The sequence below is a fragment of the Erythranthe guttata genome, chromosome 3 (genome assembly GCF_056151865.1).
Source record: "Erythranthe guttata isolate IM_541 chromosome 3, IM_541, whole genome shotgun sequence".
NCBI classification, from domain to species: Eukaryota; Viridiplantae; Streptophyta; class Magnoliopsida; order Lamiales; family Phrymaceae; genus Erythranthe; species Erythranthe guttata.
In genome coordinates, this window is record NC_142535.1 from 16,059,010 (window position 1) to 16,075,654 (window position 16,645).

At 35.8% G+C, this 16,645-nt stretch overlaps 4 protein-coding genes across 10 annotated transcripts; 2 read left to right on the forward strand and 2 right to left on the reverse strand.

Annotated features, from left to right (window-relative positions):
• Positions 1-393: 393 nt before the first annotated feature.
• Positions 394-2,674, forward strand: LOC105956425 (nucleolin). 2 transcript variants are annotated; one of them, XM_012980275.2, is made up of 4 exons: positions 394-872; positions 955-1,089; positions 1,219-1,289; positions 2,256-2,674. In XM_012980275.2, the coding sequence occupies exons 1-4, from the start codon at positions 630-632 to the stop codon at positions 2,572-2,574; spliced, it is 768 nt and encodes a 255-aa protein (XP_012835729.2). In that variant the 5' UTR covers positions 394-629; the 3' UTR covers positions 2,575-2,674. The 2 variants fall into 2 exon arrangements, with proteins under 2 accessions (XP_012835729.2, XP_088671820.1); XM_088815694.1 differs by having other exon boundaries at positions 502-872; positions 961-1,089.
• A 752-nt stretch (positions 2,675-3,426) lies between these two features.
• On the forward strand, positions 3,427-5,244 carry LOC105956373 (hypothetical protein). Its single transcript, XM_012980223.2, has 4 exons — positions 3,427-3,994; positions 4,179-4,241; positions 4,347-4,421; positions 4,606-5,244. Exons 1-4 carry the CDS (start codon positions 3,596-3,598, stop codon positions 5,026-5,028), a joined length of 960 nt encoding a protein of 319 aa, XP_012835677.2. The 5' UTR covers positions 3,427-3,595; the 3' UTR covers positions 5,029-5,244.
• Positions 5,245-5,823: 579 nt separating this feature from the next.
• TUB5 (tubulin beta-5 chain) lies at positions 5,824-9,099 on the reverse strand. The gene is made up of 3 exons (XM_012980273.2): positions 8,329-9,099; positions 6,820-7,089; positions 5,824-6,735 (listed from the first exon to the last, which is right to left on the reverse strand). The coding sequence occupies exons 1-3, from the start codon at positions 8,729-8,731 to the stop codon at positions 6,056-6,058; spliced, it is 1,353 nt and encodes a 450-aa protein (XP_012835727.1). The 5' UTR covers positions 8,732-9,099; the 3' UTR covers positions 5,824-6,055.
• A 771-nt stretch (positions 9,100-9,870) lies between these two features.
• LOC105956421 (arginine--tRNA ligase, chloroplastic/mitochondrial) lies at positions 9,871-16,366 on the reverse strand. Of its 6 annotated transcripts, none has more exons than XM_012980272.2 (19): positions 16,103-16,366; positions 15,927-15,981; positions 14,872-14,939; positions 14,548-14,690; positions 14,294-14,369; positions 14,054-14,155; positions 13,756-13,971; positions 13,202-13,282; positions 13,024-13,107; positions 12,737-12,841; positions 12,219-12,397; positions 11,902-11,986; positions 11,625-11,811; positions 11,435-11,498; positions 11,089-11,158; positions 10,792-10,881; positions 10,569-10,637; positions 10,384-10,482; positions 9,871-10,250 (listed from the first exon to the last, which is right to left on the reverse strand). In XM_012980272.2, exons 3-19 carry the CDS (start codon positions 14,878-14,880, stop codon positions 10,140-10,142), a joined length of 1,770 nt encoding a protein of 589 aa, XP_012835726.1. In that variant the 5' UTR covers positions 14,881-14,939; positions 15,927-15,981; positions 16,103-16,366; the 3' UTR covers positions 9,871-10,139. The 6 variants fall into 6 exon arrangements, with proteins under 6 accessions (XP_012835726.1, XP_012835724.1, XP_088671830.1 ...); XM_012980270.2 differs by having other exon boundaries at positions 14,872-14,943; positions 16,103-16,267; XM_088815704.1 differs by having other exon boundaries at positions 16,098-16,267.
• Positions 16,367-16,645: the final 279 nt, after the last annotated feature.

The window sequence follows — 16,645 nt, forward strand, 5'->3', positions numbered from 1 at the left end:
TTTTCAAACCTGCAACAAAAATTAAAGTCCGCTACTATTTCATTAAATTATTAGCACTCATCCCATGAGATTACGGGTGACTAAGACAACTACATGTAAATTTTATTCAATAAAATGTTTTATAGACAAATCAGATATTGCACCAGAACTTAACATATTTTAATACAAGATCGAATCCAATGAACTGAACGTCTCACTAAATAAATAATTAATTAGTCAGTAGATAATTAATACAATCTAATCGGATATGGGTAACCAAACGAGCCATTAATACAAAGTATAATCCAATTATCTAAATAATTAATTAGTCAAGATAAAATTAATTCAATCGAAACTAATCCGATATAAGTAACCAAACGAGCGTGTGTGTATATATATACATAATTATCCGATGGTCCGGTATTTGTTCTATTCATAATCATTTGCCAGAAGGCCCGTTTCAATTGAATCTATAAAAGCCCGCTTATAAAGCCCATTAATAAAAGCCCGCAAATGAAGAGCTTCATTTGAACAGAGCTCAAAACAACACAGAAAAAACCCTTTCCTACTCCCAAATTTTTCCACTTCAATTTTATTTGAATTTTCAGAAAAAATCATCTGAAAATTCGATTAATTCCGCGCTCACAGAAATGGCCGGAGAAGATTCGTCGAAGCCAGTGAAGAAAGAAGAAATTGAAGACGACGACGAAGACGATAGGAGCATCGCCTCCACTTTTGCGAACCGGAAAAACAAATCGCCGAGCAAAAGCAATGCCGCCGCGAAATCGCAGCCGAAGGTGAAGAAGGAAGCGAACAAGCTCAAAAAAGAGGAAGCCGATGAAGATTTCGATGAACCTTCCTCAAATAAATCCACCGTAAAAACTGAACCCAAGGTTATTATTTTTTAATTTATTATTTTTTTTGTTTAATAATAATAATAATTACTTTGGTAGTAATTTTAGGTTGTGTGTGTAGGTGCAGAAAAAGAAGGTGAAAGAAGAGGCGGTAAAAACGAAGAGAGGAGGTAAAACAGCTGAGAAAAAGGATGCTAAGAAGAGAGAGAAGAAAGTGTTTGATTTACCAGGTCAAAAGAAGGATCCTCCTGAAGAAGTAAGCTCTCTGTTTTTCATCTTCTTATTATTATTTTTTATTTTTTATTTTTGTTGTTTTGAATGTATGTGTGATGGTTAATTGATGCATAGGAAAATGTGGGTGAAATTGAATTTGGTTTTTTTTCAGAGAGACCCGTTGAGGATTTTCTACGAAACACTGCACAAGCAAGTGCCCGGTAGTGAGATGGCGGCGATATGGTACACCTTGTTTTACGATTTTTGGTTTTTTTTTTTTTTTGCTAATGTTTTGGTTTCTGAATAGAGCTCTAAAATCAATGTGGATGGTTACTTTTGCTTAGGAAATTGACTTGTTTCTTGGACTTATCGAGCTTTGCGCGATGTTAGTTGATCATTCTTTAGCTAACTATAAGATAGGCGGTTATATCTTTTGTATGTAATGTGAATACTTGAATCGAATAAACCGAAAATTAGTTAGTTTTGCAAATAGAATAGTACTTTGTTGGTTTTATCCCGTAGGCTGTGTTCGTCTTACGAGGCATTAGATGATCTTTTGCTTAAAAAAAAAAAAAAGATGATATAGCTTACTTACGATACAACCGTATTATCATCTTTTGTATATTTGCTCCTTCTTGAGCTGGTTATGCAACCCTATTCGAAAATGTTGCATAGTAATCTGGCTATTCTCGGATCTTTGTCGTTCGTTGAGTTTTATTACATAACCCTTTATCATGAAGTGTACTTTTTTTTTTCTTGTTTTTCCTTACATCCGTATTCTTATTCTTGATCATTAGGGTTTTGGTTGAAATACGAATGAATATCCTTTTTCTAATGCCAGGTTTCGTTTATTAGGAAGTAAAGTTCAATATAATGATACTTAACAGATCTTGAACTCGCCTGTGATGGAAGTGACGTTAAAACAGTTTCGAAAAATCATGAATGCGCACCCTTTGTTTGTTCAACTATGATCATTCGCTCAATCCAATTAGAAACATTTATATTAAAAATTTCCGATTATTTCTTTAAAAACAAACTCGTTATGTTTGGTGTAGTTCGACTTGCAATGATTGAATTTGTCAATAGAAAAAGCAGAGCATTATTTTTATTATGCATGCCTATGGTGATATTTTCTGTCCATTTCTTCGTATTTTTCTCAAATAATTCGTCCCATTTTTTTTTCTTTTTTTTTTAAATTGCAATTTTTAGGATGATGGAGTCCGGTTTGCTTCCGAAAGACGAAGCAAAGAAAGTTTTCGAGAGAAAACAGAAAAAGGGCCAGCAGCAAAAGCTCAGTTCGCCGATGAAAAAAGTTGTGACTGTGAAGAAGAAAGCTGGAAATACGACCACCATTGAAAAGAAATCTTCGACTACTCCAATTTCTACCGAGCAGAAGAAAAGGACGAAAATGACCTCAGACACCAAAACTACCTCGAAGAAACGAAAGAGCAAAGATAGCTCTTCTGAAGAAGATGATGATGACTTTGTATTGGATGCTATTAAGTCCAAGAAACAGAGAGTTTCTTAATTCTAGGTCTATTTTTATTTTTAATTAATCCCTCTTAATTGGTGATGTAATGAATTTTAATCAATTGACTAAATTACTAAAAGACCCTCTTTAGATTTTATTTGTTCCTCATCTCCCTATTGGTTTCCTATTACAAATATTTTTTAAGCGTATAAGATGTTAATTCGATTCTATGTATATAAACATTATGAGACACGTGCAATATAAAATATATATATATATATAATCAAACTAATTAATTGTTGAAGTTGACATTCAAATTTCAACAATCGACCATAAATACAAAAAGTGATTATCAATATAAACTCATTTGTGAACAATGGAAAAACTTATCAAACTAAAAATATTTTATATTTTGTTATATAAAGGATTTAAAATAAAAGAAGAATATATATATATATATATATATATATATATATATATATATATATATATATATATATATATATATATATATATATAGGTACGATATGGTATACCGGACATCAATACTGTAGATCGTATCGAATAGTGAAATTCAGGAGAAAAAAATTACGGAACCGAATTTTATGTTCATGGTTCAATCGGTTTGGCGACTGAGTGAACACTCCTAAATACAGCCAGTAGGATAATTAGTTGGTATGGCGTTTTAGTTCCAAAAGACAAAATTAAACCCTAATTATAACTCCAATTGATAAAAAAAAAACGAAAAAATTGAAAATTTAGTGTAATTATAAATTTATTATGTATTTAAAAAATATTCCCATAAACCCCCTCTCCATCTCTACCTGTACGCCACGTGGCATCCGGAACTCCCTTCTCTCTCTCTCCATAGATTTTCCTTTATTAAGAAAAATAAAACCCCTCCCCTCCAAGTTTCTCTCTCTCTCTCTCCTCTCTCTCAATCCTCCTCTCTTTCTCTCTCTAAATTCCCCAATACCATCTCTCTGCCGAAATTAGAATTCTTCTCAAGGACAGAATTGATAGTGTGTGTGTGAGAGAGAGAGAGAAAGAGAGAGAGAGAGAGAGAGAGAGAGAGACGATGGCAGAGAACACAAGAGGAAGAAGAGGAAGCGAAGAGAGCTCTCTCTCTCTGGTCGGTTCTGCGACGGAGGAAGAACTCTTGGTCGCTCAAATCCTACTCGATCTCCCATATATGTTCGGAATGCTTGAATCTGTGACTGGCCCCAAATGGGGAGGTAAGAAGAGGAGGAGATCTAGAATGCGAAACCCCCCATCATCTTCCCGTGCACCCTCGCCGTCGATTCGGAGGACCGAACTAGTCCAAGTTAGAGAGAAAAATCATCGACCTAAAACGGAGGAGGAGGATATCTCCGCCGCCGCCGCCACCACCAGTCCGGTGACCCCACTCTCCTTCTCCTCCGGCGAATCTGATGAAAAATCCAGGCGCCGCGCCCTGAAGAAAATCTCCAAAACAAGGGTAACAAAAATAAAAATTCCGAATTATTTTTCAAACTGTTTCCAAAACGAATTTGTTTGTTTCTCTCACCTCATGGCAACTGGGTGTTTATTTTTGTTCCTTTTAATTTAATTTAATTAAATATATATATATATATACATATAATGAAATTTATATATATAATTTTGTCAATTGATTTTTGCAGTCAAGAGAGGAGTATGATAATATGATAGAAGAACTAACTCGGCAGAGGGATGTGCTTAGAGTGGTAATTTTTTTTTCTTTTTTTCAGAAAATTTTCACTTTGATTAAACAAAAAATTAATTAATCAAATTCTGACTTAAATCTTTATTTATTTATTTATTTTTTACAGGAGATTAAGAATGTGACTAAGCATTACAAGAAATTGAATGCCTACAACTCCGAATTGAAAGCAATGAAGCAAGAGGTAACGAATATTATTTATTTTCACTTAATATTATCAATATTTTACCCAATAGGGCTGGCTAATCTTTTTCTATTTTTTTTTATATATTTTCTATTACTAATTATTAATTAAATAATATAATTGATATGGTAAGGAATCCTGGATTAATTTGGTTTCCTTGTCTATTTTTCCAATCTATCAACAGGCACTAAATTCTTGCGCAAGTGAAGAAAACCCCAAACTGGTAATATACAGAGAGAGAATGAATCTTGATACTGAATCATCAACACAGTATCATCATCGTCAAAGTAAAATCGTGGCTAATTCTCAGCCGTTCGTTTCGGATCAGATGGCTGAGAAATTTGAACAATCGAACGGCCCAAATTCGGCCCAATTAAACACATGGCGTAATGGGCTTGACTATTTGGGGGGCCCGTTTAGGATACCTGATCTGAACATCTCAGCGGAAGTGGCTTTTGGGGTGGATGAATCTCAGCCGTTGGATGAGAGTGTGGGTGTTGCTGATAGACGGGCGAGATTTGCAGAGGCTAGGAGGAGGAGAAGGGGGATTATGAAGATTAAGCATATGAGGAGTGTTTGTGGTATTAAATTGCCAGAAACAAGATAATTTTTAATTAATTATTAATTTAATTCTATTTTTCTTTTGCTTGTGGTTTTTTCAGTAGTTACATGAGGTAGAGTTGATTTTTTATTAATTTTGGGGATTTATTGAGATTGAGAATATATATTGATTTAGCATCCTTTTAAGATGTAAATCTCTATAGATAGAAATGGGTAATTGACACACGGTCACTTGCGATTAAATAGATTTATGTTATTATTACTACCATATACGTGAATGTGTGTAAAATATATACACGTATATGGTGAGATAGGAAAATATAATTCGTCAAAATTGTATTTCGTTCAAATTATGGAATGTTTCGTTATCGAATAATGGAATGTTTTGTTATTGACTTGGATGAGTCTATATAAGTAGTTTATTTCAAAACGCAATCTGCTCTCTAATTTCTTGTCGAAATTATCTTTTGTCATTTTTATGTGACAAACCCTAAATCATGAGAAATGTTTAAAATCATACAACTATGTGGGGGCAAATAGGACTTAAAATTCATTCTAACAAGATAAACAAAGAGAAGAATAGTAATGATTTTCTAGCTATTAATCGGGTCACGTGACACACGACTTCTCTAGGTCGAACACACTTGCTTTTGTCGGTATGTAATATACATTTTATTAACAAAATTATATTCCATGTCACACACATCCCAGCACCAAACATATGCAGTAGTAAAACTACATGAAGGAAAATAATCATGTTGTCCGCTATTTTTTTTAGTTCATAAATAAATATATATATATATATATATAAAAAATAAAAAATAAAAAATAAAAAGAGCAGTTACAAACAATATAATCTGTAGAGGGAGTAACCAAATACACAAAAGTCATACTAACAACAAATAAAGAAAAACGAGGGAGCAATAATACCAGCAAGTTCATCACCAAAAAGAAAAAAAAAAAAACATGAAAAAACACAGCACAGTACATGAGTTGATGACACATAGTATTCGAAAAAACCAACACGCAAAAAAAAAAAGAAACATAACAAATAACAACCTGTTTTAATTTGATCAGCCCTCGTACTGCTCCTCAACACCTTCCTCTTCATACTCCTCGTCTTCCTCGGCGGTAGCATCCTGATACTGCTGATACTCCGCCACCAAATCGTTCATATTACTCTCCGCCTCTGTGAACTCCATCTCATCCATACCTTCCCCTGTGTACCAATGCAAGAAAGCCTTCCTCCTGAACATAGCCGTAAACTGCTCGCTCACCCTCCTAAACATCTCCTGTATCGATGTCGAGTTCCCCACGAATGTCGACGACATTTTCAGCCCTGTTGGCGGAATGTCGCAGACGCTCGACTTCACATTGTTTGGGATCCACTCCACGAAGTACGATGAGTTCTTGTTCTGCACGTTCAGCATCTGTTCGTCAACTTCTTTTGTGCTCATTTTGCCCCTGAACATGGCGGAGGCGGTGAGGTAGCGGCCATGGCGGGGGTCGGCGGCACACATCATGTTCTTGGAGTCCCACATCTGCTGAGTCAGCTCGGGCACTGTGAGGGAGATGTAGCCCTGTGAACCACGGGAGGTGAGTGGAGCAAAACCCACCATGAAGAAATGGAGACGTGGGAATGGAATTAAGTTCACTGCTAGTTTCCTCAGATCGGAGTTCAGCTGACCGGGGAATCTCAAACAGCATGTTACACCGCTCATTGTTGCGGAGATCAAATGGTTCAAATCTCCAACTGCATATTATTAAAATTAAAATTATTTAACGGTCGGTCACATAATGTGTGTGTATATGAATTGGTTGAGTGTGTACTACTTACAGCTTGGAGTGCTGAGTTTCAAGGTTCTGAAGCAGATGTCGTAGAGGGCTTCATTGTCGAGGACCATGCATTCGTCTGCGTTTTCGACCAATTGATGGACAGAGAGAGTGGCGTTGTAGGGTTCGACGACAGTGTCGGAGACTTTTGGTGAAGGGAAAACGGAGAAGGTGAGCATCATTCTGTCAGGGTATTCCTCCCTGATCTTTGAGATCAAGAGGGTACCCATGCCTGAACCTGTGCCGCCTCCAAGTGAGTGGCATACCTGAAATCCTGCTCGCCACAAAAACCACAAACAAGATTTAGCAATTACAGGATTAATGTGCACATATCAGATAAAAACATATCATCCGAAATCGAAATTATGTGATGAGAACCAAGAAAAAAAAAACTACGGACATATGTTATTGGTAACTGATGAAAACTAACATGTAATTCAACTACCAAGCTAGAAACAGAAAATAAATCTCTCACACTGTCCCACATAATATTCAAATTATTGCTGAGGTTGACCATAAAAATCCAAATATATCAGAAATAAGATAAACCAAAGGCTTATCAGGTTGGTCTAACAGTTTCACCACCATTATTAGTACAGTGAAAATACTATTCCTAATAATTGTCAGATTGCAAACAGTGTCTTCTGTCGGTGGAATGGGTTGCAATAAATTAATCAGAATAATTATTGTCCAAATATGAGAGGGACCTATGATTAGTGCTTCATTATTTTATAAATTTGCCATTATTTGAAACTACAGTACAGGCTAAGGAAACTTCATAAGGAGACAAAACATGCAAATATGCTTTCCGGCTTCTGATTATCACGTCCAAAACCCGAAACCCGAAACTTAGACCGAAACTTAGATCTCAAGCTGTATCACATTACATTAAAAACTATTTTGCATAATCTTAAATTCATAAACTCTAATTGGCAATTATGAATATCTTCACCGAATACTGATACGCAAGTAATATCTAATGCCGAAAATGCTAAGCAAGGAACTTCAAAGCAGAGATCAACTATTATTACAAGCAAATTATACAATCAAGTTTGTAAAAATTAGACTACATTTCACTTGATTTGAGTCACAACACAAATGAGCAACGTTTCAACTGAAATCGAATACTAGATCTCGATGAAGCTAAATCAAATAATAATTTCCTGAAAATTATGAACATGAAAATATGCAGTTCATTGATCTGTAAGCATAACACTCCCAAATAACGGATCACAAATTTTACATTGCAAATGCACACAATTTATCTTATCACCCAACAAAATGCAGTAAGGATCCAAAAAACAAGCGTATGCGAACGAAAATGCAACACATTAACCACACGGAGAAACATATATCACTCAATTCTAAGATCAAATGACACGCGCATAAACAAACACGCAGGCATAATACATACGGGAGTGTGAGTATCAAACAAAGCATACTATAAACGCGCAAAAAAAAAAGGATTCAAATAAAACGAAGAATTTAAAATTCAAAACAGTTGGGAGAAAACCTTGTAAGCAATCACAATTCTCGGCCTCCTTCCTGACAACGTCGAGCACAGCATCAATCAGCTCGGCGCCCTCGGTGTAATGACCTTTCGCCCAATTATTCCCCGCGCCAGACTGCCCGAACACGAAATTGTCGGGCCGGAAGATCTGCCCGTACGGCCCAGATCTGATGGAATCCATAGTCCCGGGCTCCAGATCCATGAGCACCGCGCGTGGCACGTACCTCCCGCCGGAAGCCTCGTTGAAGTACACATTGATGCGCTCCAACTGAGTGTCGGACTCGGATCCGTCGCCCTTGTACTTTCCGATGGAATCGACGCCGTGCTCGTCGCAGATCACCTCCCAAAATTTAGACCCGATCTGGTTCCCGCATTGCCCTCCCTGGATGTGCAAGATCTCCCTCATGTTTGCCGACGTTTTTTTTGTTTTCTCTCTCTCTTCTCTCTCTCTCTCTCTCTAACTGCGTGTTTTCGTGGGGGGGGCAAAATGTGGGTAGTTATTCAGACGGAGAGAAGAGGGAGAGAAATGGGGGAGGAATGGAGGGAGGGAGATATTTGAAGAGTCCCGTGATTTTCTCTGCGATCCCCTGCAGTGAAACAAAGACGTGGTGGTGCGATTTTACGGGTGGGGGGGATTTATTTTGTGACGGAATTGGAGAGAACCGCAGGGAAGGATTGGGGATTGTTTACCATGTGAGGTGAGGGAATGCGGACAATGGAACCGCTGTGTGCGGGGCCCACGGGTGAGTGGGGTACCCCTTCCCCTGTGTGCACATTCAATTCTGGGGTGAATAGGGTTTCACCTTTTTAACGCGGGAATTTTTATTTCTATTTTTTTTTAACGGTGGTAGTGGGACCCACTGTCCTAACTGTCAAATCCACATCATCTCTTTCTTATAGTTGGTTGGAAATTTCATCTATATTCATGACTAGCAACTGTCACTGAATAATGCAATAAAATCTTTTTATCTATTAGGTAAAAAAAATGGTTTATTGCATGTGTATTTTCTATTTGTCCTAATTTATTATATATATATAAAAAAAATCATTCTCTGAAAAAAAATATTAAGAAAATTGTCGTTTTATTTTTATTTATAAAATTCCTCTTTGTGATATCTTATCATATGTAATTACATCCTTTCTATCAAATCATGTTTGCTTTGTGTTATTAGCTGGATGTTTACTTTCTTTTGGTTGGTAAAATCTATCATGAATAATTAAATACTTGGATACAATGCAAAACAATTACTTAAATGTAGTAGTATAGAGGAAATATAGTATATCCTATTTATTTTGTAAGAATAATATGATGGACTTCATGTAGTAAAATTCATACATATACTTTTGTCAAGTAACATATTATGTAGAAAATTCGATTTTAGAGATATATTGTTAAACACATTTTGCATATACAGTGTATCCTAAGAACAAATAGTTATAAATAATTAAACATTCCATAAATCAAACATCCTTTTTATGTATTATTACAGCTATACACTTACTTTGATGATATTGTAGATAATAATGAATTCGTAAAACTTCTTCGAGAAATCGATGTATTCATAAAACTCTAAATCCTTAAAACAAACGGTAAATTCGAACTAAACATTTTAATTTTTTTTTCTTTCGGAATTGTACTTATGAGAAATCAATTCACAAATTCAAAATCCAATCACGAACACAATTCGTAGCAAACGATAAGCCATCGGTAATCTCTCCTATGTGCAGGAGAAGTTAAAGGGCAGTTACGACTTAAAAAAAATGCACGTAAAGTTAGAGATAACATGTTCCAAAGGGCTTTTTACGAGAAGGGCTCAAAGCTTGTAAACGGGTGTAATGCCGAGCAAATAGAAAGCCTGTCTCATGACAATTGCCGTTGCCTCGCACAACAAGAGTCTGCTTGTCTCCTCTTCCGACCCCACCACCTATAAAATAAATTTGAGAAATACAAAAATATATAGATCTCAGAAATTGAACACCGACACGATGGGCAGAAAAAAAAATGAGAGTATTTATTAATTTTAATTTGGTGCAGTATTAAATTAAGGGGTTCCATACCTGACAGTTTGTGTAAAATCTCGTGAAGTCTTCCGATAAATTGTACAAGTACTCACATAACACATTTGGCAAGAGATTGGTGATTGACTCTTCAACAATCTGTGAAGGCGGTGCAAATTAAATTATGAATTTAGAAAGCCAGAAAAAAAAAAAAAAAAAAAAAAAAAAAAAAGCGTATGTATTACCTCTGCAAATTGGAGCAGATGAAGACCCAATGTGCGTTCGTCGGTATGAGCCAAGTTTAACGTACCAGTCTGTTGCAAATATAACGAAGAATTACTCGAACTTAATCATAAATAATCTCGAGGGTATATCAAGTATTGATGAGATATTTGAAGGTAAAAAAATCAGACCAAAGTTACATATGAAGAGTAAATTTTAAGACTAATAACGGAATTGCGTTTATACCCTTTTCAGTTGTTCTATATCTTTCCCCGATCTCTGAATAATTGAGGCGATTCGAGCATGTGCATACAACAAATACACAGCAGTGTTTCCCTGATCATAGAGAAACAAGGCAACAAGAAATAAATTGAAAGAGTGCACATAGTTAATTAATGAGAAACAGACGTAAGCGAAGTTCAAGGCAATTATAACAAGACCAACTAAATGAGATACAGATGAGCACAGCTTCATACGAACATTGCGTAAGAAAGAAGTTACGGCAAAACAATAAATCCTCATAGTAAAATTCAATGGCCGTACCTTGTCACTGAGCATCTGCTCAAAACTAAAGGTGTAGTTGGTTGTTCTGTTATTCTTCAGATCAGCATATCTGTTTCGTATACAAAAGATAACAACACCCTGTCAGCAAAAAATGGAGAAAAAATAAAAAAAAGTGGCGTTTTTTTATCAAACCCAACACAAACTAGTGCATGCATTTTCCGCAATTTGTCGAATATATAACTAAAATACATGACTAAAAAGCCAGATCTCTAAGCAGGGCCAAAAGATGAGTACTATTCAAATAGATAACATACTTTGTTTATGTCTTATTCAATTGGATAAATAATTAATCAGATAAACCGTGCAAAAAGCGGGATATACTCACTTAACAGCCCCATATCCAACTGCTTCGGAAGTTTGATCGAGCTCCTCTTCAGTCCAATCCCTCCCTGATGTACATTTAAAGAACTTGTGAGGATTAAATTTCAGAGGAAAATAGCATGATATAATTGTTCAGTTGTATGTATTTCTGCGCTACTCAAGAATGTGTGGTGGACGAGAATAAAAACACTAACCTCTTTCAACAAGAGCTGCTCTGCATTTATTTCTGGCTTCATCAAGCAAATCAACCAGTTTGACAGTTTCGGTACTTCGAGTTCGGAATCGCTTTCCGTCCTCTCCAAGAACAAGCCCAAACCCAACATGGTTAACTTTCGGATACTGATTTTCATCAGATGGAAGCCAACCAGCTCGTTTGGCAGCCTGAAAAAGCATTACAGAAAAAGCACTTTCAACCTCTGAACTTGCATATGTGGGATAAGTAGTAGTCATATGTCTGATGTTAAAACTTACAGTAAAGAACATATCAAAATGATCTCGTTGGCCAACATCTGTTACGTATATAATCCACTCAGCCTTTTCCTCATTAAGTCGGTACCTATATATTATTGCAAGTGTAAGTCTTGTACAAGAAGCAATTTCCACAGCTTTTAGTAAAAGATTTGGTATCAGTCATTTGATGAAGCAATAACGGTTTTGAATACTTAGAAGGCGGTCATTACAAATATGCAAAAATGGGTGAACAGAGAAGTTTTTAGCTGATGAACTGAACCAATTCTAAACCTGGATAACAGACGACGAATTACTGAACAGAGAAAATTGGAACTCACCACAATGCAGCAAGATCAGTTGAAGCATAGTTGAATCCACCGTCCGACTTCACCACAATAAGTGGGATATTTTTTCCTTCGATAAAGATAACTTGAGCGCCTTGACTTTCTTCAATTAATCCCTTTTGTCTCAATAACTCTAGTACCCCAGGTATATATGGATTGTAAAAGCTTTCCCCCTGGAAAAAAAGAACTGTATGAATGATAACTTCATAAAACCTGAAAGAGTAAGTAAACAGAATACCAACTTATAGACTTATACACATATTCGGGATTGCAAAAGCTTTCTACTTGGTGAAAAAAGGAAAAAAAACTCACATCAAGCCATCTAAAAGATAATGGAAACAACATCTTATACGTATCATCGGTTAAGCACAATCACCAAAAACTACACTACAATATCCACTGTATTATCTTCTAAGAATAACATAATCCACGTGTTGGGATGACATTGTTGGAATCTACCAACAGCTTCAGACACTATAATGAGCAACTTGAAAGAGAGAGTCCTCTAGTACCTTTTCCTCCAACTGAATTCCAAGCCGCTGATAAACCCTTTCAAATTCATTTCGGCTGATTTCACATATGTCAGTCCACGCTTTTCGGTACTTCTCCTCTCCAGCCTGTAAAATTTGTATACATCATCATGCAGCGAAGACAATTCTACATTAACTATTACGAAATTCAACATTTTCATAGTAACAGATGGGTTCATATTTAGTTCTTGAGGGTTATTCGGCTCAGAAGAAACAAACGACTACAAAACAATCAACATCAACAATCCTAAAGCTATCAAGCAATGTACCTGAAGACTGACTACTGCTTTCTGGGCCCTCTCCTTGAAAGCAGGGTCCTCGTCAAATTTTTGCTTCGAGGCCTTATAAAATGCCTAAAAACCAGCAGTAAATCAAAGTCATCTAAAACTTTACAGTTACAAGTTCACTCCCATAAAATCTAAAAATTATTGAAAAATCTCCCCTTACCTGCAGGTCTCCAATTGCTTGTTCATTGGCACCTTCTCCGTCGGGAAACAGTTCAAATAGGTATTCAATTAGCATACCAAACTGGAAGGAATTCAAACAGCATTAGCATGCACAACAGAATTCATGAATAACAATCATTATACATTATAGCAAAATACGCTTAATTTTCACTAGGGCCCCACAACGAGGTTATTCATCCTCCAATACTAAAAATGAAAATTTCAACATGGCATGTTGAAACATTATTGACTTAATTCCATGAAATGGACATCAATGAATCGAGTAGGTACTTTCTGAGTGACATGGATTAAACAGGGACTGAATATGTACTTCTAAAATTGCAAGAGTACTGAAACAAATAAAGAAAAAAAATCAAAGTTGCTGGAGGAAAAAGATGTACTGCTAATTAGGAGCAGAAGTATTTCGAGAAAATTTACTTTCACAACTTCAATAAACACAAGTTACCCCAAGCAACTAGTTACTATTTGATAAGCATGGATGCATAAGAAGAAATTAACTCCTTTTCAGGAAGAAAGAATAACTATCTAACATACCTGTGTCCCCCAGTCTCCAACATGGTTTCTTCGAAGAACCTTTACATTTGAAAATTCCAGCATACGGGCCAGGGTGTCTCCAATGATAGTCGATCTCAAGTGACCAACATGCATTTCTTTTGCTATGTTGGGTGAAGAGAAGTCAACCACAGCCCTTTTAACGGGAAGCCTCGGAGCCCAAATTTCAATACCATCAACTAGCATCTTTTGAATGCTCTGCAACAGTTGAGGTAACATTCACATAAACAAGATTAAAAAACCGCAGCTAAAAAGAAAGAGAATCTTATAGTTAGTTTACCTTGGCTATCCACTTCCGAGATAAGACAACATTTACAAAGCCAGGTCCAGCAATTGAGCAAGACTCTATCATTTCTGATTGAGGGAGATTGTCCATAATGGCCTAAAGTAAATGCAATTAACATTTCATGTCATCAGGCATCAACTTATGACATAAGACTCACAGCATTATTTTCTTCTTTAGCATATAAAACATAAAAACAAAAAGAGCATAATAGTAAAGCCATATATCCATCAGCACCTTCCCTATTGGTTGGGGACCTCGGAACTGGGTACCCTTTCCTTTAAGTTTTGACCATAAGCCCATGGCGTTGTTGCTGTAGCAAGTCAAAATTCGATAATTAGCAATCAAAGTTGTAGTAAGGAGTATCGGATTATATATTGCAAAGACTATTAAAGTTCGAAACCTAGAAAAATGAAGGGAGACTTATAGTTCTATTAAGCACAAATGCAAAAGAATTTGCATGACAGCATAAAAAAGAAAAAAAGCAATACCATTGATAATCACCAAAGTTAGCATTTTGGCATGGAGCAATAGCAGGGGCTACATCGAGCTCCTCGGGGACTGTTACTCTCAATGATTCTTCAAATAATCTTGCTATTTGTTGCTTAAGACTTCCCCCAACTATATTTTGATCCTGTTTGATGATATAAAACAGAGTTTACAAGAGGTGTCACATTGACTCTATGATTCTTCAAATAACTTGTACTATTTATTAAAATTACGTGCCTAAATGTGCCTTTGAATGTAAAAGTACCAGTAATTGTTTTCCTATCAGAAATGAAGATTCTAGAATAAATAGTTTTACATAGACTTACATCCGCCATACTGGTAGCAGATGATGACTTCGCTTTGAGAAAAAGTCTTCGAGAAGTTCTAAGAATACCTGTCTAGTTTCATGAGAATCACGGGCAAATTACCAAAAGCAGCAGTCGATATAGCATCTGATGTAAGAAAATTAAGCAGGATAGGCTACTGAAAAATAGCACAAACATATTAAATATATCTAAAATCCACAGAAGTCAATTAGCCTATTTCTGTATTACTTGTAATCGTGGTTACTGTATAAGAACTCAAAATGTCGAATAAACAGATAAAATACATCAAAATGCCAATTCACAAGCATGGATTTTGAAAAAGGAAAAAGTGAACTAACCAACTGAAGATATTGAACTAACCAACTGAAGATATTCAAACTTTTTCAAAATAGAGAACTAACGAAGGCGACTTCCTTCATTAGTTAAACCGATCTTCTTAAACGTCACAACTACTCTTTCCTCTTATTTACAGTTCCATGACCATATTTCATTGTGATTGCATATAAAACATGAGAACTCGCGATATTACTCTATCATTACCGACTTCTCTTCCACATAATACATTTTCAATTGATGCATTAGTTGTTTATCAGCTTTTCCTAAATTGCATTATCCATAATAGATGAACCTCTTCTACGACATTGATTATGTACATTCCTCACAGTTGAATATATCAGCAATTGTTGCTATTGCAAACTGAAACTAGGTTAAACTACCAACACAAATAGAAGATAAAGTATTTTATTAGCACACAATTCCTCCCCATTAAACATCCAAAAAATATATGCCCATTAATTGCTCTCTGTCTACACTAATCTTTTTTATGCTGCTCTACAGAAAACCTAAATAAATAAATAAATTATTAATTAAAACAAAATTCAAATAGAAAATGGAAAATTCCCTAAAAAAATAAATTCCAACTCCATAATCGATGCTCATAAAATCAAATACAAAACCTAAAGGAAACCCTATCCTCAACTTGCAAACACGAAATTTGTGTCACAATTTTCACGACTCGTAAACCTCAAACAAAAAGGCGCAGGGGAGTTTCTTACAGTTGGTGGATAAGGCAGCAGATGACTGAGAATGGAGGCGAGAGAGACGACCGAACTGCAGCGGAGCGAAAACCGGCGGTAGTAAGAGACTAATTTGTGAGCAATTCATTATACAAATGCGTATTTATATATACAAAAAAAATATATAGAAAATGATATGCATGTATTAACTTCACCGAGTCAGTGGGCTGAGCGAGAACTCGTACTACAGTGTGGAACTGCGCCGAGGGCTAGCTAGGGTTTTCGTTGGGTTCGGATCCTCTGTATCGCCTTCTGTCGTTTTTGCTGGAAACCCGGCCAATAGAAGCGTGCCACGTTCGAGTTACCGTGCGTCCGTGTTTATGATCTTAATTATTTAATTCCCCTAATACTTAATTTTTTGTGATTAAAAAAAATTAAATAATACTTCAAATTATGGTTTGAATTTTCACTTGCTATATATCGAATTCTGAGCCCATCAATAAGCAATTTCTTTACGAATTTTGCCGTGTGTAGAATATTTCTTGTGAAAGAAGAATTTTTCCACGGTTGCGTGAGTGTATTCTTGTGAAGCAAGAATATTTTTCTTCCAATATTAATACACAGGTGATTGGGATGTGGAGGGAAGAATTTCTTCTACACTTTATTGTCATTGATTTGTTATAATATTTTTTTGGGAATTTGTTTTTTATTATAATCGAATATAATTAGATAACGAAGACGTCTTTAATTTATTGATT

Excerpts from the sequence above, each read along its gene's own strand:
- LOC105956373 (XM_012980223.2), top strand. The coding sequence starts at position 3,596 with ATGGCAGAGAACACAAGAGGAAGAAGAGGAAGCGAAGAGAGCTCTCTC. Across the intron at positions 3,995-4,178 it reads AGAAAATCTCCAAAACAAGG|TCAAGAGAGGAGTATGATAA; the intron begins GTAACAAAAATA and ends TGATTTTTGCAG. Across the intron at positions 4,242-4,346 it reads AGAGGGATGTGCTTAGAGTG|GAGATTAAGAATGTGACTAA; the intron begins GTAATTTTTTTT and ends TATTTTTTACAG.
- LOC105956421 (XM_012980269.2), bottom strand. The coding sequence starts at position 16,035 with ATGAATTGCTCACAAATTAGTCTCTTACTACCGCCGGTTTTCGCTCCG. Across the intron at positions 14,940-15,926 it reads TGCTGCCTTATCCACCAACT|GTATTCTTAGAACTTCTCGA; the intron begins GTAAGAAACTCC and ends GAAACTAGACAG. Across the intron at positions 13,972-14,053 it reads CTCGGAAGTGGATAGCCAAG|AGCATTCAAAAGATGCTAGT; the intron begins GTAAACTAACTA and ends CAACTGTTGCAG.
- LOC105956425 (XM_012980275.2), top strand. The coding sequence starts at position 630 with ATGGCCGGAGAAGATTCGTCGAAGCCAGTGAAGAAAGAAGAAATTGAA. Across the intron at positions 873-954 it reads CCGTAAAAACTGAACCCAAG|GTGCAGAAAAAGAAGGTGAA; the intron begins GTTATTATTTTT and ends TTGTGTGTGTAG. Across the intron at positions 1,090-1,218 it reads AGAAGGATCCTCCTGAAGAA|AGAGACCCGTTGAGGATTTT; the intron begins GTAAGCTCTCTG and ends GTTTTTTTTCAG.
- TUB5 (XM_012980273.2), bottom strand. The coding sequence starts at position 8,731 with ATGAGGGAGATCTTGCACATCCAGGGAGGGCAATGCGGGAACCAGATC. Across the intron at positions 7,090-8,328 it reads GAATTGTGATTGCTTACAAG|GATTTCAGGTATGCCACTCA; the intron begins GTTTTCTCCCAA and ends TGTGGCGAGCAG. Across the intron at positions 6,736-6,819 it reads GAAACTCAGCACTCCAAGCT|TTGGAGATTTGAACCATTTG; the intron begins GTAAGTAGTACA and ends AATAATATGCAG.